General features: G+C 45.3%; 1 protein-coding gene across 1 annotated transcript in view; it reads right to left on the bottom strand.

Annotated features, from left to right (window-relative positions):
• LOC141511835 (cytosolic carboxypeptidase 6-like) overlaps positions 1-25,321 on the bottom strand; it is an 86,655-nt gene that overhangs the window by 39,996 nt on the left and 21,338 nt on the right. Inside the window, exons 4-6 of the mRNA XM_074220851.1 lie at positions 17,290-17,442; positions 13,495-13,657; positions 551-647 (exon numbers count right to left, since the gene is read on the bottom strand). Coding sequence (XP_074076952.1) covers positions 551-647; positions 13,495-13,657; positions 17,290-17,442 — 413 coding nt within the window. The remainder of the gene's footprint in view (positions 1-550; positions 648-13,494; positions 13,658-17,289; positions 17,443-25,321) is intronic.

Below are 25,321 nucleotides of genomic sequence, written 5' to 3'. Positions count from 1 at the left end.
ATGGCTCTCCTGGTCCTCTCTAAACCCCCCCCCCCCCAATGTACCAGGCTAGGGGCTGACACTGACATCTTGTAATTATTAAGAGAGATGGGGAAAAACACCAACAGCAATTAATTCTTAGGCAAAACATATCATTTTCTTTAAAAATTGGAAGTGTTCCCTGACCTATTGCTTGTTTCCTGGTGAATGGCAGAGGATAGCTCCACCTTCCTGCCAGCCTGAGAGCTTGGATTTGGGGAAGGAACAGGGGATTCTGTCTCAGCCTTCAAAAGCTGAACTGGGGGTAGGGTCTGAAGGCATCATCATAGACCCAAAATGCCATGAGTTCAACCCTCTCATTGCCCAGGTGAAAAAACTGAGGCCAGGAGGGTAAAAGCAAGGACATCATATGGTCATAGATCTGGAGCTAAGAAGGTCCTTAGCAGACATTATTTTTAACTCTGACTTATGGGAAGGGTTGAGTAAATATGGGCTAGATGTGCTACCCCATCCCCTCTCAGGTGGTGGGTCAGAGCAGACCAGGCTGCTTCCTCTCCCCTTGCTTCCTTACCTGAGCCTGGGCACGGGGAAGGACACTTTCTCCACGATGGGGTTCAGGCGATAGTAGTCCAGAAAGGTCCGAGCCACATTTCTCCCCAGCTTCATGTCTGAGTGTTCTTATGTTTAGGAACTTTTATGAAAAAGAGATTTCAAAGGAAAGACAAAGCCATGGACAGGGTCAGGGCCTTCCAGGTCTCTCTGAGCATGAGAAGACTTGGACCCAAGCCCAGGGCCAGAGACATTGGTTATAAATCGCTCCAAGAACAAAGCACCACATGAATAGAGGCTCCAATGAATCCAGAGCCTCAGGAGAAACAAGACTGGAGTTCAAGTCTCCAAATCAGACTTCAATCCATGGACCTTTGTCCAAGGGAGGTGCCATTTGACCTGAGCTATTGAGCCAATCACAGAATTCCCCCCCCCCCAAATCCTCCCCCCGTGTGGCATCTCTGACAAGGGGTCATCCAGCCTGTGTTTGAAGACCCCTAGGGAGGCAGCCCACTGCTCCGGCCTCTGGCTCTGCCCTCTGGGGCAAGAAGAACCAGACTCTAAGTCATATATGTGATGGTTCTTTTAATAGGGAAGGCACCCTGAGCCCCCTTCTCTCACTAAGCATGCCCAGTTCCTTCAACCATCATATCATCAAGTTTCAAGGCTCTTCCCATCTTGATTATCCTCCTTAGTCCAGTCTTTTTGACCAGTTGACCTATATTGTTCCTAAATCAAAGCACCCCAAACTGGACATGGGTCCTCTAGATGAGACCTCTCCTCCCTTCTGAGATTGTGACTTCCTAAGAGCAGCCTGAATTGTGAGGGGGTGAGTCCTCTGTGACTGGAAGTGACCCAAAGCTTACCCAAAGCTACCCACAGGGAAATGCATCAGATTCTGAGGAAGAAGACTTCAGGATTGGTTATTGCCTCCATTTCTTCCCCAAATATTCCCTCCCCTATTTTATCTTGGGCCTTTCTCACCACAGACTTAAAAGATCTCCTAGCCAAGAAGCCGTGGTCTTTTTCCCCTGCATCTTAAATCTTTTTCCAAAGACAGGTTGTTTTAATTGAAAATGTTCTCTGTCCCTCCCCCTCACTGCCCCCACTTTCCCCAACAAACAGATCTATTTGCAGTAAATCATTTTGTGTGAGACCTTCTAAGCTGCAGGAATAAATAAGAGGGATCTGGAGGGGAGGGGGTGCAGTGAGGCACGGCGCAGTCAGCATGAGACCTTGCTGCTAGATTGTAAACCTTCACTTTTGTACTAGACTCAGCCAAAATGGCAACACCCAAGCCCCCCCCCCCCCAAAGCAGGGCTGGCTGGATCAGGGCCATTCCAGGCTCACCCAAAAGGGGTGAGATCCAAGATATCTAAGATATGAGGCAGGAGTGGGGTTGGGGGTAGGCATATATTCATATGGGGTGGGGGGAAAGGGCACTGAGGCCCTTCTTCTGGGTTCTAGTGGAGAGAGTCCTGGGCCTGCAGTCAGGGGATCCCAGGTTGGAATCCTGCCCTCTTCTCAAGGTATCTCTGAGGCAATCTCCCCATCTGCAAAGTGAGGATAATCATTCCAAATAGCAAGCACCCCCCAGAGCTAGAGACTCTGGCTCCAAGAACAGGAAAGTATCATATAAATGGTGGCTCCAACTAATCCAAGTCTAAGAAGAAACAAGACTGGAGTTCAAAGCTCCAAACCAGATCTCAATCTATGGAACTTTGTCCAAGGCCTCAGTCTACTCCACTGTAAAATGAAAGACGGGTCGGACTCAAAGTTCTTTACTCTCCCCTCTTCCTCTGGCATTCTCCGATTCCATGATCTGGAAGGTGTAGAAGTCTAGAAGTCAGACTGAGTATAAGATGGGACCTCCCTGTATGGAATCTCCTTCCTCTGAAGCGGAAGGTGGCTCACCTGTCTCTGGAAGTGACTTGCTCAGGGTCACCCGACCAGGACATAACAGAGCCAGGTCTTGCTTCCTCCAAAGATTATCTCTCAAAGCACATGTCCATTAAGTGACCCTAGTAACTAAAAGCACAACCACCACCACCAAGGCCCTCAGCTCAGGGGCTCATAAATGCTTCTTCCCTCCCCGTGATCCCCCCCCTAGATGCAGGCCCTGTGGCATAGTCCCTCTACCACTCTTCTGCTTCACCCAGGGGGCAGCAGTGAGATAAAGAGGCGACAGCTCTAAATTTGGTGAAGATGGTCACTTTACTGTGACTACAGAACATCCGGACAATGGGGTCCCACTGGGCAGATGGCCAGGGGAGGGAGGGGAGCTCTCCCCACTGGAGGTCCTCAAGCAAAATATGGAAAATGGAACACTTTACTGGGTATGATCTACAGGAACTTCTTTCTTTCCCCTACCTCCGGGATCCCCTCAAGTCTCAAATGCTGTCCCTCTGTAACATCAAGAAAAACCTCCTCAGGGTAAGTGTGGCCCTCAAGTGGACTGGGTTGTCTGAGGAAGTGGTGAGCTCCCTGTCAGGAGTAGTCTCCAAGAAGAAATGTGTGTGATATCCAGTGGGGCCAAGGCCCCTGGGGTCTGCCTGGCTCTGGGTCCCTGGCCCTCAGGCTCTCAGTCCACTGACATACTGAGGCACATTCTCCTAACTTCCTGTTCCCCCAAAGCAAGGACATGTCAGTGAGAAAGTAGAACCTCATTGGGAAGACCCCAGAGCAGAAGGACACATTTGTCATCAAGGACACTGCTGGTGATGAGAAAAAAGGATGTGGGGCCAAGTCAGAGCGCTGGGCTGGAAGGCACCCCCAGGATCCTTGGGTTCCCTTTATAAAGGAGAAAACTGACGCAAAGGTGGGCAAGGTGCCAAGGCTTAAGGCTTCAGACTAAGAGCAGTGGTTTAGGGGTCACCTCCTCCTAGGAGCTCTCCCTGATCACTCCCCCCCAAGATTCCTTCCCGCTTGAATCCATCATCTTCTTCTGCCAGATGTCTCCCTTGTATCAATCACATTCTGGTTGGGGGAGGACTGGGGTGCATCTGGTTCCCCATGTTCCCCCCCCCCCCAGAGCCAAGCCAGGGCCCTGCCTTCACTTAGTCCTTTACAAAGGGAGTTTTTTCCTTTAGGTCTGGGGACAAAGAGATGTCCAAAAATGGTCAAGAGACCTGTATTCAAGGCTTGGGCTCCGCCATTCACTAGCAGTGTGACCTTGGGCAAGGTTGGGACCTGGGGTCCCTCCTTTGCCAAATGAAGGGGCTGGGTCATTTGATCTCCAATTTCCCTACCTCCTGAATCTAGAAGACAGCCCTGGTCCACACCTGCAGCTCATCCCAGCCTCCAGTGGCATGCAGGGGCCTTCTCTCACTCACACCCAGAGGCTGCCACCCTGGCCTGGCAGGCAGTCCCTGCCAGTGTGCCAACCCCATTTCAATCAGCAAGCTGCCTCCTCTGCCAGGTGGGTGTCCTTGGGGTGGAGACAGTATTTACAGCCCATCTGTCTGTCTTAAACCCATGTCTTACACAAGAGGGACATTCATCTCCCTCTTCCTAGTTCTCCATGGCCCCCCACCCTCTGCCACTTAAAATCTGACTTCCTCCACTGGTCCTTTCCCACCCGAATTCATGATGACTTTGGAGATTGACTCTTCCTTCCCACCTGGGCCCTGGCTTCATAATTGATGGCGTTTAAGCTAGCGCTGTGCACCTCCGCCTAATGGCCAGAGGCTGCTCCTGCTGGGTGGGAATATATTTTTAGAATTTTCAACTGATATGAAGAAGGAAAAAAAATCCAAGAATAAACACTGGATAAATATTTGCCCATCAGCACAGTAGGAAAGGCCAGAGAGAGGTGAAAGAGAGAGAGAGAGAGAGAGAGAGAGAGAGAGAGAGAGAGAGAGAGAAATGGAGAGAGGAGGGGAGAGAGGGGAAAGAGAAAAAGAAGAGGAGAGAGAGACAAAGTGGGGAGAAAGAGGGGGAGGGAGAGGGAAGGAAGCAGAGAAGAAACAGAGATAGAGACAGAGAGAGGGGATGGGAGAGGGAGAGAGAAAGAGAGCCACGGAGACAAAGAGAGAACTGAGTCTATTCTCTGAAGGTGATTTCCTCCTCCCATCTTCTAATATGCTCCATCAGAATCTGCAACTTAGAATCAAAGGATCTTGGATATAGAGAATCTTATCAGAGAATCATCAGATTTTAGAAGGAAAATCTTAGACACCTAATCTTAAAAATAGAAGCATTGAATCATCAGATCTAAGGGATATTCAATCTTTGGGTCATGGGGTCCCATATTCAAAAATACAGTCTTAGAACAATAGAATCACCAAGTTCAAAAGCAAAACCTAGACCACTGAATCTGAAATGGCCATGAATTGGTGCCTGTGGCAGGCTCAGAGCACCTCTGTGGAGTGGCCCCAGGGGAAGATGTTGGGGAGCCTGTTTCTGGGAGGGGTGTGAGGAGCTGAGATTGAAGGACCTCAGAAAGTCTTGGTCTGTAACTGGACCCTCTCGGCTAACCAAGCAATGAATGGGGAGCCCAGGAATTGGTTTTTGTCACTGAAATGGAGCATCTTCCACAAGATGGCATCAGCCTCAGCTTGGCCTCTTTTCTTTTTTTTTTGGCTGGATTCCACTTGGGGTTGGATTTCTTCATTTGTGGCACTTGGTGAAAGACTATGCTGGAAGAGGAGCAGTCTTGGGGCCCCTTCCCAATCAATGCCCTATATTCCAGAGAATCAGGCCTTGAGCCTTGGCCTCTGTATTTGTTCTTCCTCATTAGAGGTGAAAGAATTAGAATCTCTGCTCTTTAGGGTCGTGAAAGATCAGGAACACACCTGGGCATCTTGGCCTTTCAGAGACTTGGTTTGCATGCTGAGAAGCTAGGGGTCACCTTCAGGAACGACCTTCAGGACCCAGGCCAGCAGTAGCTGCAAAGAGAACTCATCCAAAGCAATGCTGCCTTTGGATATGAACTTGGTGGGATCAATGGTCTGTAGGGATTGAGCTAAATTTGAGGCTTCTCTTCCCCTAGAGAATGAGATGAAATAGAGATCAGGTTCCCAAAGTATTAGGAGAAGTGTTTGCTCTTTTTTTCTATATATTTGAGATAAATCTCTTTGTAAAAGGTAATTAATGTGTAATTAAATGGAACTGAGGCACAATCAATCGCTCTAGTTACGATCCCCACTAGTGGGAGATATGGGGGAACACAGCTGATGATATTTAAGAAGAGATACCCAAATTAGGGCAGCTAGGTGGTATGGGGCCTGGAGTCAGGAAGACTCAGTTTCTTAAGTTCAACTCTGATTTTTGGACACTAGTTGACTGACCTTGGGAAAGTAACTTTACCCTATTTGCCTTAGTTTCCTCATCTGTCAAATGATCTGGAGAAGGGAATGGCAAACTACTCTAGTATCTTTGCCAAGAAACCCCCAAATAGGATCATTAAAGAATTGAATACCTCCAAAATTCCTAAGGGTACCCCAGAACTCTGAGGGACAAAGTTCTCAGTCTAGTCTTGGAAAAGTGAGGCCAGGGCACACAATACCAATCAAATAACCAAACCTTAGAAACAAAGTCTTAAAATCATAGACTCTTAGATTCTCAGAATCATAGAATCATCAAATCTTATTACAAAAATCTTAGAATCACAGAACTGAGAAACATCAAATTTTAAAACCCCAGAATCTAAGTTGTATCAAATCCTAGAATCACAGACTCACCAAACCATCAAAACAAAGTCTTTGTATTTTGGAATCAAAGACTTAGCAAATCTTGGGAACAAAATCTTAGAATGCTACAATCTGAAAATCTTAGAGCATTGCTATTATCTTGGAAACAGAATCTCAGATTCAGAATTAGAATCCACTGGGATTGCAGATGGAGTCCGTTCACTTTCCTGGCACTAGGTGATGCAAGGGACGGTGTTGGACCTGCCAAGTTACTCAGCCTTCCTCAGACTTGGTTTTCTCATCTACAAAAAGAGGATAATAAAAGTGCCTTCCTCCCTAGGTCGTTGTGGGGGCCAAATGAGAAAACAGCTTGCAAACATTAAAACCTTTCCTCTGCAAAATGGGTATTTCTTCACTACATAGCTTGCTGAATTGTTGGGAGTGATGAAAGAGCTTTGAAAATTCTACAGAAAAAAAAGTCAAGTTAAATATACTGAAAAATGAGTTTCTGGCCGAATCTACCAGTCAGTGCTGCGACACTTTCCATCTCCCAGGGTTCCATTGGAATACCTCCAGTGATGCTGAGCTCACTACCTCATTAGCCAGGGAAAGGAAGGCCAGGGGAGGGAAGGGAAGGACTCCTCAGAGTATGACGTTTCATGGCAGGAAAAACTGGAAACAGAGTATGGTCCAAGGATGAAAGGACCATCACTGCACTATAGGAAAGATGACTATGAAGAAGGCAGAGAAGTCTGAAAAGACAAGTATGACCCAGGAGCAGATCAGGAGAAAACCAGGCTCAGTGGCTACAACATATAAATGAAAGGGATCATTGCAATAGCTCATCTCAGTCCCAAAGAACATAATAAAAAGACATTTGCCTCTTGTCAGTGGAGAGATGGAGGACTATGGCTGAGGACTGTTGCATACCACTACTTTTCTTTTCTTTTTTTTCCTTTTTTTTGGTTTTTGCAAGGCAAATTGGGTAAGTGGCTTGCCCAAGGCCACACAGCTAGGTAATTATTATGTGTCTGAGGTCGGATTTGAATTCAGGTCCTCCTGACTCCAGGGCTGGTGCTCTATCCACTGTGTCACCTAGCCACCCCCATACTACTACTAATAAAAGCCAGCATTTATATAGTGTTTTAAGGCTTCCAAAAAGCATTTTATTCTCACAACAACTTTCAGAAGTCCCCATTTTACAGATGAGGAAACTAAGACAAATAGAGGTAAAGTGACTTGCCCAGGGTCACACAGTTAGTGAATGCCTGAGGCCAGCTTTGAACTCAGATCTTCATGATTCTATCCACTGTGGCATCAGCTTCTCAGCCCTCGCAGATGCCATGGCCTTGTCAGTCAATTTTGCTCAGCTTTTTTTCCCCTCATTATAAGAACTTAATGGGGCGTGGGATACAGTTATCATGTGATGACAAGTGATGTGAGTACAAAGTTTGCAAAGCTTTTTAAAAAGCAAATGTAGTGATTTACTGTTAATTTTATAAGTGTGTTTATAAATCCAATTGTTGTTGATTGTTCCTGTTATCAATTATCTAAGTTACAAGTGAGGGATCTCGCCCGTGTGGACGCCCCGCAGTGACAATTTACCATTAGGGTTTTTAAAAAATAATTTTATGTTTTATCATTTTATTTTGTTAATCCCCCTCCCCCATAAAAAGAAAGCCAATAACTTATTTGTTTCCTCCTCCAAGAAGGTTTCCTAGAGCATCAGCAAAATGAGGTTCATGAGGCCCTCCCAGGCCTGGAAGAAGTCCGAATGAGAGAATGACTCTAAGTGTGGGGCAAACCTTAAAGAGCCATTCTACCAGTCTTGTGACTGGCCATGACACCTGAGGGGCTGCCTTGGAGCTTGGACGGCCTGGGTTTAACATCCCCCTTCAAAACATACTGACCCTGTGACCCTGGCCCAGTCACTTAACCTCCCAGAACCCCAGACTCTTCTTTAAGCCAGGGGGCTGCAGAAAACGAGGGGTTGGTTTGCATTGGAAGTGGGACCTTCCATACAGAAAGCTTCCTCTGTTGATTTAAGGCAAGGAAGAATAAAAATAAATAAGAAGAAAAACCTACTATGTGCAAAGCCTTTGTATCCCTGGGGATACTCAAGTTGTTTACAGTCCCCTCATCACAGAGTGAGCAGCCAGGTAGAACAATGGATCAAGCACCTGGCTTGGAGTCAGGAAGATCTGAGTTCAAATTCAGCCTCGGATGCTTAATAGTTGTGTAATCCTGGGTAAGTCACTTCATCCTGATTGCCTCAGTTTCTTCATCTGGAAAATGAACTGGAGAAGTAAATGACAAAATACTCCAGTATCTCTGCCAAGAAAACCCCAAATGGGGTCACAAAGAGTCAGACAAGGACTGAAGAATGACTGACCATCACATAGAGCATTGTGGGCACACTAGAATACAGGCCCCTGCTCCCCATCATTTCAGGAATGAGCCTCTCTCTACTTCTCTGCCTCTGCCTGTCTTTCTTTCCTCCCCACTTTGTCTCCTTCCCTTTATCTCTCTCTTTATTGCTGTATCTTCTCTCTCTCTCTCTCTCTCTCTCTCTCTCACACACACACACACACACACACACACACACACACACACACACACACACACACACACAGAGCCAGCTACTAATTCTCCCAACAACGCCTTCCCAGAGAGCCGCCGATGCTGCTGCCAAAGCCGGAGAGAACATTGGCTTTCCAGGGGAGAAGTTGGATTGCACTACACCACATTGAGTAGTAGAGCATCCAATTACCACCGCTAATTAACATTGCCAACAGCAGGCAAAAGATGGTTGCAGAGGCTCAGGCCAAGGCTATGGACCGGAGGGTGGCTGAGCTCATTGGTCATGTGCAGCTGTCCTCGGGGGTCACCTCCATCTCAGGGCCCAGGAAGGCGGAGGGCAGAGCACAGGAGACATCGTCCCTCCCTGGCTTCTTAGATCCCTGCCTCAGTGTCTCAAATCTGTCAAATGGGCTGGGGGCTTCTAATACAAATTCAAAATCCATTAAGGAAGAATATTTGGGGGAAAATCCCAGAAAGATGTGTAACCTCAGTCTATGTGTGTGGCTATAGTCTAGAATTGGTGGGGAAGGAGGTAGGGATGAGCTAGCTACAGATGGGCAGCATCCAAAGAGAGGGCAGGTTTCAAAGACCCAGAGAAGGGGGGCAAGGGAGAGCTCATAGTCCCCCCTGAAAAAAAATGGCCCCAGGAGAAGTCAGTCCAAGAGGGATGGCAATCTCTTGAGAGGAAACTTAGACAAGACACTCAGGATCACCAATTAAGAACAAATGAGAGCAAACCAAGGCCCAGAAGTGAAGTGACTTGCCCAGGGTCACCCAGTATTTAGCAGAATTTGAACACTGGACCTCTGACTCCAGAATCAGTTTTCACTTACAAGTGATGTATAGAAACAGAGGATTTAGTTCTAGGAGACCCAGGGGAGTATCCTTGAGCCCCATCCCCCCTGAGTGAAAGAATCGAAACTGGTGGGGAACTTGGCCTCTGACTCAACACTTACCTGAATCTCTGCTGGAGGCCTCCTAGGAGGGGAAGGCTGCCCGTTCCACCTTGGACTGTACCAGTGGCCTTCTGGGCTGCTCATGTCAGACCTGTGGTCTCTGAGCTCTCCCACAAGCTGGGAACGTTCTCCTTCCTCTCCTCCACCTCCTGACTTGCCTCCAGTACCAGCTCAAAAAGACTTTCTTAGACCCCCTCAATGCCACTGAATCATTCCTTGGTCAGCCTGGCTCTAGCTTATCCGTAAAGAATTGTGGGTCTGGTGCCTTCCCCGCTGGGACCAAGCAGAGTTTTAAAGGCAGTTCTCTTGGGGGGGCGGGAATCTTCTCTTCTCCAGGAGGAGTATCCCCAGTTCCTTTAGCTAATCCTCCTGTGCCCTGGATTCCAGACCCTTCGCTGCACTGGTAGCTCTCCTCTAACCAGCTTATCAGACTTCCTCAGACACTCTGAAGCTCCAGACTGAGCCTGGTCCTGCAGCTGAGCTCTGACCAGGCCCGAGGACAGAATGTGAAGAGGAAGGAACTCAGGGTTGGGGTAGGAAAGGGCTGAGTTGCCTCCCTGGAGGGTAGGTGTGGGGCAAAATGAATTCTCCAGTCCAGACAAATAACAGAACAGCAGACAGCAGAGCCGGGAGGGGGCTTAGAGCAGGGGATGTCAGAGAAGGGAGGGGCCTGAGAACAGGAGATGTCAGGGTTTGTCCTTAGAGAATATCTACTTCACTCTCCATCTACTCCAGACCAGTTTTATAGAGGAGTACTTGATGCCTGAGAGGACAGGTGTCAAAGGATCACAGGGTGAGCTGGTTCCAGAGTCAGGTCTCCGTCTTAGAGACTCTTATTCCCAGCTCACCCTGATGCCCCAGTTGAACCACCCAACTTGCCCCCTTTCATTGGCATTTCTGGTGCAAGCCCCGTATTTTGGGGCGTTTCCCACAGAAAGCCCCTCATGGCTTCCTCCGCTTTTGCTCATGTCCTCCTTAACCACCCGGGAATCAAACTGATGTTGCCCCAGATTATCATGAACAAGGCCAGGAAGAAGCTGCCAGCCCCTCTCTCACCTTGCACAGGCAAACCTTTACTGATCAGCATTTGACCACAGCCTCCTCTAGCTGCCTCCTGACCTGATCCAGCACAGGGACAGCAAGGCCTTCCCCGGGGCAGGAGGCTCAGCGGAGTCCCTCAGAGGGGGTGCGGCTGGAGCCTGGGTGGGGACTGGCTCTGCCCTAGTTGGCTGCATGACTTTGGGCACGATCACTTCCTCCTTTATCCTTTATGGAACTAATGGGGTCCTGAGACTCAGATCAGCCTCTGCAGCAACTCCTAAAATCTAACGGTGCCGGTAGTGTTTTGTAAGCCTTGAAGGACGACTCCGATGTCAGCCATTCTGAAGTCTCTACGAGACTGTGAAGACAAGGGGGGGGGGATCTTATCTCAGTTCTGTATCCCCTTCAGTGCAGCACCCAGAGTTTTACACACAGTAGGCATTTAATAAATGCATCTGCTATTGAATTGGACCAAGCAAAGCAGAAGGGAGTAGAAATATGATAACTTGTTCCAGAACTGATGTTACTTTTGTTGATGCTATAATAACATAAATATAATGTCATGTTATAATAAAATAAATTAATGTAAACAACTGATATTATTATCTGAGAAGAGGGATCTTGAGTCAGGGTGTGCAACCCATCTTGCCCATCTACTTTTATGTCTTCAAATGTCTTTTCCAAGGAGGCTGCGAGCCAAGTCAATGATGGGAAGGAAAGGGATTATGTCCTCCCTGACCTTCAAGGGGTTCCTCACAGACCCAGGTTCCAAGCTCCTGACTTCTCAAAACAGAAATCATTATATATCTCCCCAAACTCTCCCAATAATTTTCCAATTACTGTCAAGGGCATTTGTTCATTCTCCCTTCTACTCCAGACCCATTTTATAGAGAAGTAAGCTAAGGTCTAAGAGGGAAAGTATTTGCACAGGGTCACAGGGTGTGCAAGTTCCAGAGTCCAGACTCCATCCCAGAGACTTTTATTCCTTCTCCCTTGTCCCAGAGGCTCAAATTCACAGCCTAGGCTGCCATCTTTCACTCCTCACTCTGGTTGCTGCCACACATTCAATCTCTTGCCTGGCTCTATTGAGTTTCCCTCCATCTTTCTCTTCATTAAGCAGTCATCAAAGAGGCAGAGAACAGCAGAATTTTGGAGAGGCTTTAGAATAGGGAATGTCAGAACTGAGAGAACCCTTAGAACCCCAGATTGCAGACCTGGAAGGGGCTTAAGAATATGAAATATTAGAGAATAGAGAGACCTTAGAGAGACCCTTATTTGTCCTCATTTTATCAATGGAAACCAAAGGCCTAGAAAGAGAGAGTTGAATATTCAAAGTCACAGAGTCAATTAATGAATGAAATTTAGTTCCATTTCTCAGTCTTTTGTGGGTCCTGTGTTGGGAGAGGGGACACAGAGAAGGGAAGAAGAACCAGTCTTTGTTTTGGAGAAGCTTAAAAACAGGGTTGGAGACCTGGAGAAGAATCTCTACTTCTTCATTTATAAAACAAGATGGTTAGATCTGATGACCTAGATAGAACATCCCTCCCAGAATTCTTGGGTAGAAAGGGTTCCTAGAGACCACTAGCTCAGCAGGATCCTGAGTTCTTACTTTGGTGGCCCTTCATGGAGAAGCAGACCTAGGATGGGCCCTTGGCCATCCCCTCCTCCCTATTCCCCCCCTCCCCACAAGCTGAGGTCACTGAGGGCTTGACTGGCGGCTGTCCAGTTTACAGTCATTATGTGGGAGGTGGTTAATGTGGTGAATTACTGCACCCTGAAGTCATTTGATAGCATTGAGTGTCTGCCTTGGTACCTGAGCCTCTGGCTGCCATGGAAACCAACAGATGGTCAGAGATGGAGGCTGTTAGCGGGTGGCCAGGAGGAACTTGTGTTTGGTCCGAAACTCATCCTGGGTTTGAAATGTCCACAGATGTCCTATCTTAGGTTTGTGTTTATGTATATGACCTTCCTGTTTTAGAAAGGAGAGTGATAAGCTAGAGACTGTCCAGAGGTGAGAAGTGGGAATGGGGAAGGGACTGGAGTCAGAAGGTGGCTGTTTCCACACAGGTACAACACAGGGTTTGCACCTCAGCCATGAGCTCCCTTCACAAAGAGATGACAGGTTCAAAAGGACAGGAGAGATGTAGCTGGAAAGCAGGTATCTGAAAAAGATCTGGGGGTCATTGTGGGCCACATACTGCCCAGGAATCAGTGGTGAGAAAAGACAGCCAAAAAGCTGACATGATCTTAGGCCGCTCTGAAAAAGGCCTTCAATCAGACTGAAGATTAGAGGGGATGGGAGATGTCTGGAGGCCTCTGTGCTCTCTTTTGAGAGTCTGAAGGAAAATGAGAGGAAAAACTAGGGAGAACTGGGAGAGGGAAGAGAAAGTAGGAGAAGAGAGGGACAAAGGAGGGGAGGGGAGGGGAGGAAAGGGGAGAAGGGAAGGGGATGGGCAGAGGAGAGGAGAGAAGAGAAAGGGAGGAGAGGGGTGAAGGGCAAGGATGAGGAGGGGAGGAGGAGGGGTATGAGCTCAAGTTTAGGGATCTTAGTGATAAAGCAATTCTTGCTAAGTTTAGTGGCAGCCTCCACTGATTCACGTAGTTGTAAGGTAAGGGAGCCTTCAGATCCTCTCTGGGTGGGCTCTCATAAACTATCCCATAGGCACAAACATTCTCCTCCCCCTCAGCCCCTTGCCCAGATAAAACACAGGGTCAGCCTTAGTCCTGGCCACAGATGTGGGCACCCCTAGAAAGGATACAGGCCTCCTCTGTGTAGGGTACTGTAGCTGCAGTGCTTCCGATGATGTAACTGAAGAAAGACACCTCGAGAGTGTAGCAGTAGGAGGTGTGGTCCAGCAGGCCTCCCAGGAAGCGCCGGCCAGTCCCTGCCTTCACTGCATCCCGGTTGAAGGATGTGCTAGACTGTGGGCAGATGAAGGAGTCCAATCACTATAATGCCAAACCAGTGAACTGGGAGATCCAGGGCTGGGGGTGGGTGAGGGGACAGGTGGGGCAGGGAGAAAAATAAACAAAGCTTGGAGGATGAGGGAGGGAACTGAGAGCTCCCACTTACTAGCTGTGTGACTTTATGTATGATACTTCACTCCTCTGAGACTCAGTTTCTTTAAATACAAACCAATATGGTGTCTAATATTCTAGATAGGTCGGCTGTTGTCTTTCACACTTGAAGAGGACCAACATGACATGACTATGTTAGGGTCATGTCCAGTGGGCCCAACTGTGGCTGATCAGACCCATTAGAGCTCAGAAGGCTCTACCACAGGTCGGATACAAATTCTTCTAGATGCTACCACCATAAATAGAAAAGGAAGAAGTAACAGATTTGACATTGAACCTGAAGAAACTGGGTCTTGCTTAGATTTGGGGGGGGAGAATAGGTATTGGGAAAGTGAGTGCTCAAATCTGACTTGACTTGTCAGGGTGAGACTGCACCTCTCCTTGGGTCAGTAGAGGAATGAGATGAGGTCAGTGCTTTCATCTCCTGGTTTGCCCAAGGGTCAACAAAACTTTTACTCTCAAAGGTTCTTTTTTCTCAAAAGTTAGTCAAATCAACAAAAAAATTTTAACTAATAAGCTCCAGGTGCTAAGGGGTTCATTGATGTAGACATTTCCTTCAGTGACCAAGATCTTGACCCATCCTTACCTGTCCATTCTCTTGACCTCATTAGTCACAGAAGGTTCAACCAATAAACTGGGGCGGGGGGGGGGTTTCCCCACCTCCTCTTGCCACTGGAAGGATCCCCCTGAAGCATATCATTCATTGCTTTCTCTATATCACTAATCCTTCTTCTTTCTAGCCTTTCCCCCACTTTTCCAAGTTTTAATACATTACAGCCTCCTCACCCCTACAGATACCTCCCCATTGTCCCTTCTCACTTCTTCAGAGATTGTGGTTCTCCATCACTTTGAGGCACTGAAGTACATTGGACCTCATTTTACAGAGAACTTCCCATTTTCCCAAAGGCAATTTATGCTGATGAGGATAACCCAGGATATGAGGATCAGGATAACCAAACTCTAAGGATAACTCAGCTGCACACCTAGACAGGAAGTGTTCTTTAGCCACTTGGTTTTTCCTTTATAGATATGGTGGTAGGGTCACATTCATTAAGATAATCATGAATGTCATTTAGGAGGCTCTGCAATGTTCCAGGATCTGATACAATCTAGACAATGTCATCATTAATAGCAACAACTGAAGTCTCTAGACCTCATTCTCCATACACAAGAGTTTTTTTGTGTCATGAATCTCTTGGGCAGGCGGGTGAAGTGTACAGACCTTGCCTCAGAATGTGTGTAAATACTTACAATGTAATACATACATACATATATATATATATATATATATATATATATATATATATATTTCAAAGGAAGTCAATTAGATCGATAATATAGTTACTCAAATATCTTTTTTAAAACTTCAGGGACCATTGGTTAAGAAACCCTGATCTTTCTTTGAATTAGATTATATACTATTTCTCCTCGATTTCAATGACAAGCAAAAACTTTTGGTATCTCCCTATTGCTCTGCCTGATATCAATGACCAGATCATTGAATAAGGTTGTGATAAATTAGAGAGTGTTCAGAGGAGGACAACCAAGAATTCATGAGTCCATGGCTTATAAGGATATTTAGTCAAGGAAAGAGAAGATTCAAGGAGAACATGATAGTAAGTGGAGGGTTGGCATAGAACAGGGGAGTGATTCATTCCATTTGTCTCTAGAGGGTGGACAGGGACAATGGGTGGAAATTGTAGAGAGGATGATTTAGGCTTCATCTTAGGAAAAAGAGGTATCCAAAAATGCTCAAGAGAAACGTTTTCCTCTCCTTAAAGGACTTCAAGTATGTTAAAATGGGAACCCATTTGTGTATTGATAGGACCAGAGAGATGCCAAAGACTCTTCAATTCTCAAAAATCTGTTGAAGTTCAGGATTTATAAATATATTTGTAGATCTTTTCCATCTTTTGTTTGTTTGGGGACCTTTGAGAGTCAACCTTCAAAGCTTTTCCTTAGTTAAGTCTCTCACCAAGCTTTTTGTTTTAAGCTGATTTATCTCCCTACTCTTTCTGTTTTGTGAAGTGGCATTACACAATCTTCTATTATCCTCTATTAGTTATTACAAATGAGTGTATATTCTAAACCAGGGTCTAAAAACCTATGAGTTTAACAACTGGACTCTTCATTAGGTACCCAGATTTAAAGTTAGAAAGTCCTCTGAATTTCTGAACAAATTGTGATATGTGATGATGATGGTATGTAGTAAGAAATAATGAGCAGGATGCTCTCAGAAAAACTTGGAAAGATCTAAATGAACTGATGCAAAATGAAATGTACTGTGCACAAAGCAACAATAATATTGGAAGATGATCAGCTGTGAATGACTTAGCTATTCTCAATAATAAAATGATTCAGCTCTGAGGGACTTAGGATGAAAAATGCTCTCCATCCCCAGAAAAGAACTGATGGTGTCTGAATACAGATTGAAGCTTGCTTTTTTTTACTTTCTAATTTTTCTTGAGGGGTTTTTTTAGTTTATATTTTCTTTCACAACATGAATATTATGGGGGAAATGTCCTTCAGTCTCCATCTAATGTTCTCTTCATTTCATAAATGAATTATCTTAATAATCAGTTAATTATAAACTTAATCATCAGTTTTATATTGTGCTTTTTGGTTTACAATGAGCTTTAAAGGGATTATCTCCTTTGATTATCATTTGACCCATGAAGCATTTACCCCTCCTCCTTGTCCCTACATCCTGATCCCTCAACAGCTTTTTGTCCTCTCTCACTGTAGATTCACTTTTATAGAAGTCTCATTTGCTCCCATAGTATTAATGACCATCTCTGCTGATGCCTCTTAGATTAGGATCTCTGACTTCTTCCCCAAGTAGCTCTGCCTCTCCAGCTACCTCTAAGACATCTCCCCCAGCATTCCAAATTCTGTTTTTCCTTAGGATTTGGACTTTGAAAGAAAGTGAAGGTGAAATGGCTGTTCAGCAATCCCACAACATATTTCATGTTGTGAGGCTTTAAAATTTCAGTCTTCTAGTATAATTGGAGCCTTGGGTTACAATTCTCTGTATTTTAAGTCTTTTCAAAGTCCCCACCCACTCAGCAGATTGGAAGAGAGAGACCACCAGAGGATGGAGTTGCTCACCTTTCAAGTTCTCATAAATAGAGTAGACCACTCTTCCTGGATCAGTAGCTAATCTCCTCTGATACAGCCCCACAGCCCCACATTAGGAAGATCCAAAGATCAATAAGGGAATGACTTTAGGAGTCCCTCAAAGTCTCAGGAAGTGGCCAAGGAAGACCAATTAAGCTTCATAGAGGGTTCCTCAGGTCTACCCCCACCCCACCCAGATCCATGCTTCCTAACAGTACTGCCCCCATCTCCTATCAGGGCCAAACTCAGAAGGGGCATTACACTTATGAGTGTGAATTGAATTGAAGGAGAGAAGAAGAGGAAGTTCAAGATGGATGATCATCAGGGACCCCAGGGCAGGCCAGGAGAGGGCAGCTTACAAAAGAGAAGTCTTCTGCATTCTGACACAGGAGCTTGGGGAAGATGGCCTGTCTCTGGAACCTCTCCTCATCTTCAAAGATGTTGCCATACATGAAGCCATTCATCATGGTAGAGTGTGCATGGATGTCAATGTAGAACTCCAAGCTAGTTTTCTGGAGAGAGAGAGAGAGAGAGAGAGAGAGAGAGAGAGAGAGAGAGAGAGAGAGAGTCAGTGGTCTGAAGTAGATGACCTGTGAAGTCAATAGGCTAGAGAACACAAGAAGCATTGGGGGGGGGGGGGGTGCTTCATCTATCTCTAGAGCACCTTCTATGGGAATTTAGGAAGGTGGGTCAGTTTTGTAGGATTAAGGTATTTCATTACTGGAAGGTTTAACAGTCACAGTGGGTGGAGTGTAAAGAAAAAGGTTGTGTGGGGGCAGCTAGGTGGCGCAGTGGATAGGGCTCCAGTCCTGGTGTCAGAAGAACCTGAGCTCAAATCCAGCCTCAGACACTTAATAATTACCTAGCTGGGTGACCTTGAGCAAGTCACTTAATCTCATTGCCTTGCAAAAACAAAAGAAAACAAAAGAAAAAGATTGTGTGTTAATGAAGGCAGACTAGTTCAGAGAGTCAGGCAGGAGAGACTTTAGGTGCTGCCTGTATGTGTCCATCCTATCCTTTTGTTCTAAGACCCTGATTTTAGAGGCCATTGCTCCTTCATGTGCATGAAACAGTTGGTCTAGATATCTGTCCCTACTGGCCCTGAAGCTCTATTTTCTCTGTTCTAAGAGAGCAGACATTGTGGCTCAGACATTCTCTGCTCTATGTTCTAGGACCACCTCTGCTGATAATTCATAGTCTGTGTTCTGAGACCTTCCGAGCTCTGACATTCCCTGTTGTCTACTAGCACTCTTCCAGCTCTCACATTCTCCATTCTAAGCCCTCCTCCTTTATCTGGCATCTTGTGTTCTAAATGTTATGCAACTATCTCAGACGATTCCCACGTGTGGCCAGTCGCAGCTTTATGTGACCAGGAAAAGGAGACCTGGTGGCTGTCTCTTCAATCCCCAAAGCCTTTCCTCAGGGGTCAGTTATAAATCTGCACCTGTCCATCTCGAAGTGGTATGGACTGTGAAGAGATATACAGGATGCCACCCACACTGAGTGATATTAAACCCATCATTTCCAGTTTTATAGGGGAAAGACAGAATGATTTACCAGGAACCTATAAAAGTCATCTTTGCTTTTTTATTTCTTTTTCTTGTCCATCTTTCCCCTGAGCTTTTGAAGATTGGCAGAGGGGAAAGAGGCTGGAAGGGAGATGGTGAGAAATGGTTATGGTCAGACTGAAAGGAGGATTTTAGAAGAATTAGAACCTGGAGGCAGCTGGGAAGTCACTTATATTACCTAGATCAACTGTTGGCTCAGAGATGGGGAAACTGAGGCCTGGAACTAGATTTTGAAGAAGGAAACTCAGGTTCTAATCTTGTCTCCTTTGTCGTGTTTCAGTGTGATCATAAGCACTGTTCCCTAGTTCTGCTTCTTATATACTAAATGAGGAAGTCTGAGTAGAACATTTTAAGTTTTCTTCTGTCTCTAAAAGGATTATCTATGTTCTGTATTCTAGGTGTCTCTTAAGTCCCTCCAAACTCTCTCTAAGTTCTGAATTAGTTTTGACATTCTGTACTATAAGGTCAATTCTCCTCCTCCCCAATCTGATAGTCTCAGTTCTATATTTTGAAGGCTTTTTCAGGTCTGACCTTCCCTGTTCTAAGACCCCCTCCCAGCCCTGACATCCCCTGTTCTAAGATTCCTTCCAGTTCTGCCATACTGGGTTCTAAGGGTCCTCCAATTTCAAACATTCAAGGGTTCCCTCTGCCTGGCTTAGACTACAGCCAGCACTATTCTCTAGAGAATACTGGATCTTTACTTATAATTTGTGAGTAAAAGAATGAACAAAAGGTACATATCACACCCCCTTTCTTTGTTCCCTACAGTAACTTGAGGATTTTAATTAAAGCCCAGTAACAAAGTAGGGGGCATTGCCTCACCAGGCCCACAGCTCATTCTGTAATCAGGGACTTGAGAGGAGATTAAAATCAGTGCCAATAAAATTAAATCCACCTCGGGGCATATTTTCAACATAATTTAACTATGGAATCAGTTTTTCTTCCTCCCTCTCCTCCAGAGCCAAGAGAGGCAATGGATTTTCCATCCATCTCCAGAGAAACTCTCATCCCCTGCTGCACTGTTTAGCAATGAGCCCAACTAGAGCCTAGGACACAGGTCTTAGCTCTGCTACTCATTGGGCTCTAGCCAATGTTGTTCTTGTGTTCCTGGACCTGCAAGATATTGGAAGAGCTATTGGAAAAAGCATTTTAGATCCAGAAGATGGGAAGTGTCTCCAGAACAGAGACGGTTTCCCTTTGTCTTTGTGTCCCTGGTGCCTGGCAAAGAGTAATCAATCCATCGATGAGGACGTATTCAGCAGTCCAATTGTAGTTAAACCTTAATGATACATGATTAAATCTCTGTTTTCATATGTATGCCAGTGTTCTCTATTTTAAACATTTTCTTTGTTGGGAGGAAATAAATCGCTATCCTATACCTGATCTACATTGTACGCTGAGTACCTTTCCCCCCTCATTTTGGGACAGTAAACATGAGGCAAACTTAAATTTTAGGTAGTTCTCCCTACAGAAGTATAAAGAGTCAGAGAACTTGAGAAAAACTATTGAACCTGGTCTGCGGAAATGGATCGAAAGCCAAGGACCCTTTAAGAAGGAAAGGGGGAGGGGGAGGCTAGGTGGCACAGTGGATAAAGCATCGGCCCTGGAGTTAGGAGAACCTGGGTTCAAATCCAGTCTCAGACACTTAATAATTACCTAGCTGTGTGGCCTTGGGCAAGTCACTTAACCCCATTTGCCTTGCAAAAAAAAAAAAACCAAGAAGGAAAGGGTGAGAACTTCAGTCCTCTAGGACTGTTTCCATTTGTAGACCCATGTTGTTACCCTGGTAGTCTGGCTCCTTTGTGTTACCATTTCCACACCCTGTTCAACCTCAACTCAATCACTCCTGCCCTTCTCCTTCCATAGCTACTTCCTAGCAGCTGGTCAGTGCAAGAAGCCTATGGCCTGGCTGACCATAACTGTCTCCTCTCAACTGGACCTTCACTGGTGCAGAACAGATCTTGATTGACTCTCCCTTTTCCATTTCCCCTAGAGGATGCTCCAAACATCTCCTCCCCTCAAGTTTCTCACATCACTGCTTCCAAAAGCCTCAAAGGAATATGTGACCTCATCAATGTAGAGGTTCTTTCTAATGATGTATATCACAACCCATCCACGATGGCCCATCCTTTGTGCCCCCAGCCCTGACTAGCACCTGCTTGTCAGATTGGATGGAATCCTCCATTGTTCTTATCATCTCATCCAGTATGTTAAACTCAAGTAGATTCCTGAGGGCCTACATTGATTAGAATACTTAAACTAGGGGAATAGATAGGTGGCACAGTGGATAGAGCACTGCCCCTGGAGTCAGGAGAACCTGGGTTCAAATCTGACCTCGACACATGATATCTATCAACTGTGTGACCTTGGGCAAGTCACTTAACCCCACTGCCTCACCAAAAAAAAAAAGAAAACCACAATTACCAATATTTATGCTGAGTTATATTTTTATTTATTTTGTTAATCACACTGGGGAATTTTGCTGCAGAATTTGACACCTCTAATCTGGTACTACAAAGAGTGCAACTATGATGGACCAGACATATTGTTAGAATGCCAGACATATGCTTGCCAACAAACTATTTTATGGAGAACTCACACAGGGAAAGTGCTCACAAGGGGGTCAGAAGAAGTGATATCAAGATACCCTGAAGGTCTCATTGAAGAACTTTAGAATTGATTGTACAACCTTGGAAACCCTGGCACAAGACATCCAACATGGCATGCCCTCATCAATGAGGAGGTTGCCCTCTATGAGGAAGGCAGAATTGAAGTAGTTCTAAGGAAATGTGATCAACGTAAGTTTAGAGTACCCACCCCAGTGTTCATATGGACTATTTGTGTCCAACCTGTGGTAGAGCATTCTGAGTTCGTATCAGTCTGATCAGCCACAGTTGGACTCACTGTCATTTGTCTCAAAAAAAGTGATGTCATTTTGGTCTTCTTCAATAAGGAAGGACAAGAACCAACCAACTAACCAACCATTAGGAGTCCTTGGGGCAGCTAGGTGGTGCAGTATATAGAGCATTGGCCTTGGAGTCAGGAGAATAGGAGTTTGAATCCAGTCTCAGATACTTGACTCTTCCTAGTTGTGTTACATTGGACAAGTCACTTAACCCAGATTGCCTCACATCCATAGCCATCTCCAGTTGTCGTGATTCATATCTGGTCACTGAACCCAGAGGGCTCTGGAGGAGAAAGTGAGGCTGCTGACTTAGCCCAGCCCCTCCCCCCCTCAAATCCAATTCATATGCGTGTCATGCTTGTCATCACCTCCTTGATGTTGTGTTCTTCCAAAATGAAGGACAAATAGGCAGGTGCAACTCTAGAATGTTACTGATGGGGAAACTGAAGCTCAGAGAGACTGTCACTTTCCAAAGATCATTAAATGAGTTAGAATCCAATCCAGAACTATAATCACAAGTCACCATGGTCCGTCTTCTCATTATCTTTTATAATCCTACATGTTGGTTGTTTGGCCACTTGTAACTTGTTCCATTCCCCTTTCAGACTGGGAGCCCAATGAGGACAGAAATAAAGTTTCCGGTCTCTGTTCTCCTCTTCAGTTGCCAAACATAGAGATCAGAGACTTCAGAAATGTTTGCTGAACAATGGAATGAGTGGGAGATTCTGCCTAGAGTTAAAAATTCTAAGAACATCAAAGATAGGATGGATGGAACATACAGTTAAGACTTCCAATGGAGAATCTCATGACCCCCTGGGACCTTCCATTGGGAGGTAGTTCCCATTGGCAGCAAGAAAGTTTCAGAAATAAATTGAAATGGGAACCTTCATAGACCTGAGAATGTCAGCATTGGAACAGGCTTTATAACATAGAATATGAACTCTTAGTGTCAAGAGGACCCTTAGAATATAGACCAAAGAATGTATGTCCTTTCCTTTTCTTCCTTCCCCTTCCTTTTCTTTCCCTTCTCTTCCCTTCCACTTCCCTTTCTCTTCAGGCCACCTCTCCTGTCTCCTCCCCTCCCTCTCACCTCATTGAATCCCACTGACAATCTTATTTTGAGATTTACAGCCTGATTTCTTCATCTTCAAGGCAACAGCCCAAAGGGGGAGGGAGGGGTGCTTTTTATCTATTGTATCCTTTTGAAGGATAAGAAAACTAATGGTCAGAGAGGTCAAGGTCCCACAGCTTGCATGTTCCAGAGCCATATTTTCTGATTCCAAACTGGCTCTTTTCCCACCACAGGCCCCAGGAAACTGCTCACCGTTGTTCTCTTAGTCCATGATGAACATGTTTCACTTTGCTGAGCTCTGACATGAACAGCCCAGCCTGCAATGCAGGATCTTATATAATACTGGAGCATCACTCCTTCCCCTCTGCCTACCATCTCCCCAAATACCTCCCTCCCTCCCTGAAGTTAGTAAAACAATGCTACTTAATGGGAAGTAGAGTCTGTTTCTGGGCATCAGCCTGGGCTTCTGCACCAACCAGATAGAGAGATCAAGAGACAAACAGATACATATACAAATAAACAAACATATAAGTCCCTATGGGGAGGGGGACAGAGGGAGACACAGAGTGGGGAGAAGGAAAGAGGTAGAAGGAAGCAGAAAGAACAGAAATACATCCAGAGATATTAAGGTTGAGAAAGGTGCAGAGACAGAGATAGAGATGAGGAGATAAGAGGAAGGAGAAGAGAAGATTAAAAAAAGACACAGGGGGAGGGAAGGAGAGAGAGAGAGACAGAGACAGAGAGAGACAGAGAGAGAGAGACAGACAGACCCAAAGAAACAGAGAAAGCATGAGCACATTGGAGAGAAAAGGAAGGAAGGGAGGAAGAAAGTGGTAGACAGAGAAAAGCAGAGATGCATAGACAGATAGGAAGGCAGCGAGATGCAGAAAGAAGAAAAAGAATAGAAAGCATTGGGGAATGGAGATAAAAAAAAAAGCAAAGGCAACAGTGAGGGAACTGTAGACACATACAGAGGGGCAGAAAACATCTGGGTGAGATGAGGAGGCAAGGCTGGTTAAGGAAAACAAGAGAAAGGGATAAGGAGAGGGAAAGAGAGAGACCCAGCGTGGGAAGAGGGAGGAGGGAGAATCTTGCAGAGGCAGGCATGAACATCTGGAGGAGACCAGAAAAGATTTAGGACCCAAGGTTACCTGGGGAATTTTCCTTTTCTAAAGGAAGAAGGATAAGGTGGGAGCAGGCTTTATTGGTAGTCTCCTGCCCAGAAGGAAGACGTCAGTGTGTGTGTGTGTGTGTGTGGAGGAGGGGGGCAATTTGGGGCTTAGCTAACCATTAGGCTGCAGTAAGGTGCCAGCAAAAGAATCCTGCCCTGAGATTCAGAAGACTAAGGATTCACACGGGTTCATTGTTCAACCCCTAGCAAGTCTTTTCTTCTCAAAGGGCAAATTTTCTCCTCTGTGAAAAGGGGGCAAGACTTCCTTCCCTACCTTCTTCACAGGTTGGTTATAGGACTCAAATAAGCTAAAGGACGGAGAAACCATCTTAATGCTGCTGGCCATAGCTCATATCTGAGCTAACATTGCTTTTCCCATAGGCCACTCAAAGAGGCAACTGGAGTGCATCCTACTGCCATGGCTGAGTGTCTGACCTTTATGCAGAAATATGGAGGACACTGTTCCCCATAGGGTTTCTTTTCGAAGTAGACACTAAAAGCCCCCTGGACTAGATGAGTTTCTCACTTGTTTTGTCTCACATGCCAGCTCCTGGGGAAGATATAGAGTTCTAATAAAATATAGACCCTGTCCCACAAGGACATCACAGGCTAGATGGAGGCTGAGATTCAAACATGAGACATCTACACTACACCACACTACATGAAGAATGACCCTCAAGTCAATCAATGATGACCTTGTTTCATGAAAAGGAGACAAGACTGGTAGTCTCAAGACTTGAAAGCAAATTCTGGTTCTCCTACTTGTGACTTAGCTGACTTTGGAAAAGTCACTTAAGTTCTGATTCCTTTAAAACAAGGGGGTTAAGCAGGGATGGGAATTCAGAGAAGCCTGGAAGGATTTGCATGAACTGGTGATGAGCGAGATGAATAGAACCAGAAGAACATTGTACACCCTTACAGCAACATGAGGGCAATGATCAACCTTGATGGACTTGCTCATTCCATCAGTGCAACAATCAGGAACAATTTTGGGATATCTGCAATGGAGAATACCATCTGTATCCACAGAAAGAGTTTGAACAAAGACCAAAGACTATGTATGACCTTTAATTTTTTAAAAAATATATTATCTTATGTAATTTTGCTATATCTTATATTTTATTTTCCTTCCTTAAGGATATGATTTCTCTTAGATCAATGTGTCCCATGGAAACAATGTAAAGACTACAGAATGCCTTCTGTGGGAAGGTGGGGGGAGGGAAGCAAGATTATGGGAAGAATTGTAAAATTCAAAATAAATAAAATCTTTCAAAAAAATGAGGGGGTTAGAGCAAATGGTTCAAAGGTCCTTTCAGATTCTAAATGTTATGACCCAATGAGCTTCAAAAATTAAAAGATGAACATGAATTCAGAACTGGAAACCTTTTGACTCAAGACTCATGAGGGGATGCTCTGAGATGATGGTAGTTCCCTTTCATAACAAAAATAGTAAGCTTCTTTCTTAAACTAGGGGGAAAAGAAATGAGTACTTTAATCTAGAATTAGTATTAGCAGTTCTGAGTGACTCTGGGGGATTAGGTTACACTGCTGGCTGTTACAGTGACAAAAGAACCCTTGGTAAGAGTAAGAAAGGTATCAAAGTGTATTCCTTGAAATCTTACTTGAATACTGAATCACATTAAAATATATTTGTTGTTATTATTATTCAGTCATT

This window comes from Macrotis lagotis, chromosome 2, assembly GCF_037893015.1.
Source record: "Macrotis lagotis isolate mMagLag1 chromosome 2, bilby.v1.9.chrom.fasta, whole genome shotgun sequence".
Taxonomy (NCBI): domain Eukaryota; kingdom Metazoa; phylum Chordata; class Mammalia; order Peramelemorphia; family Peramelidae; genus Macrotis; species Macrotis lagotis.
This window is presented reverse-complemented; position numbering and strand designations above follow the sequence as displayed.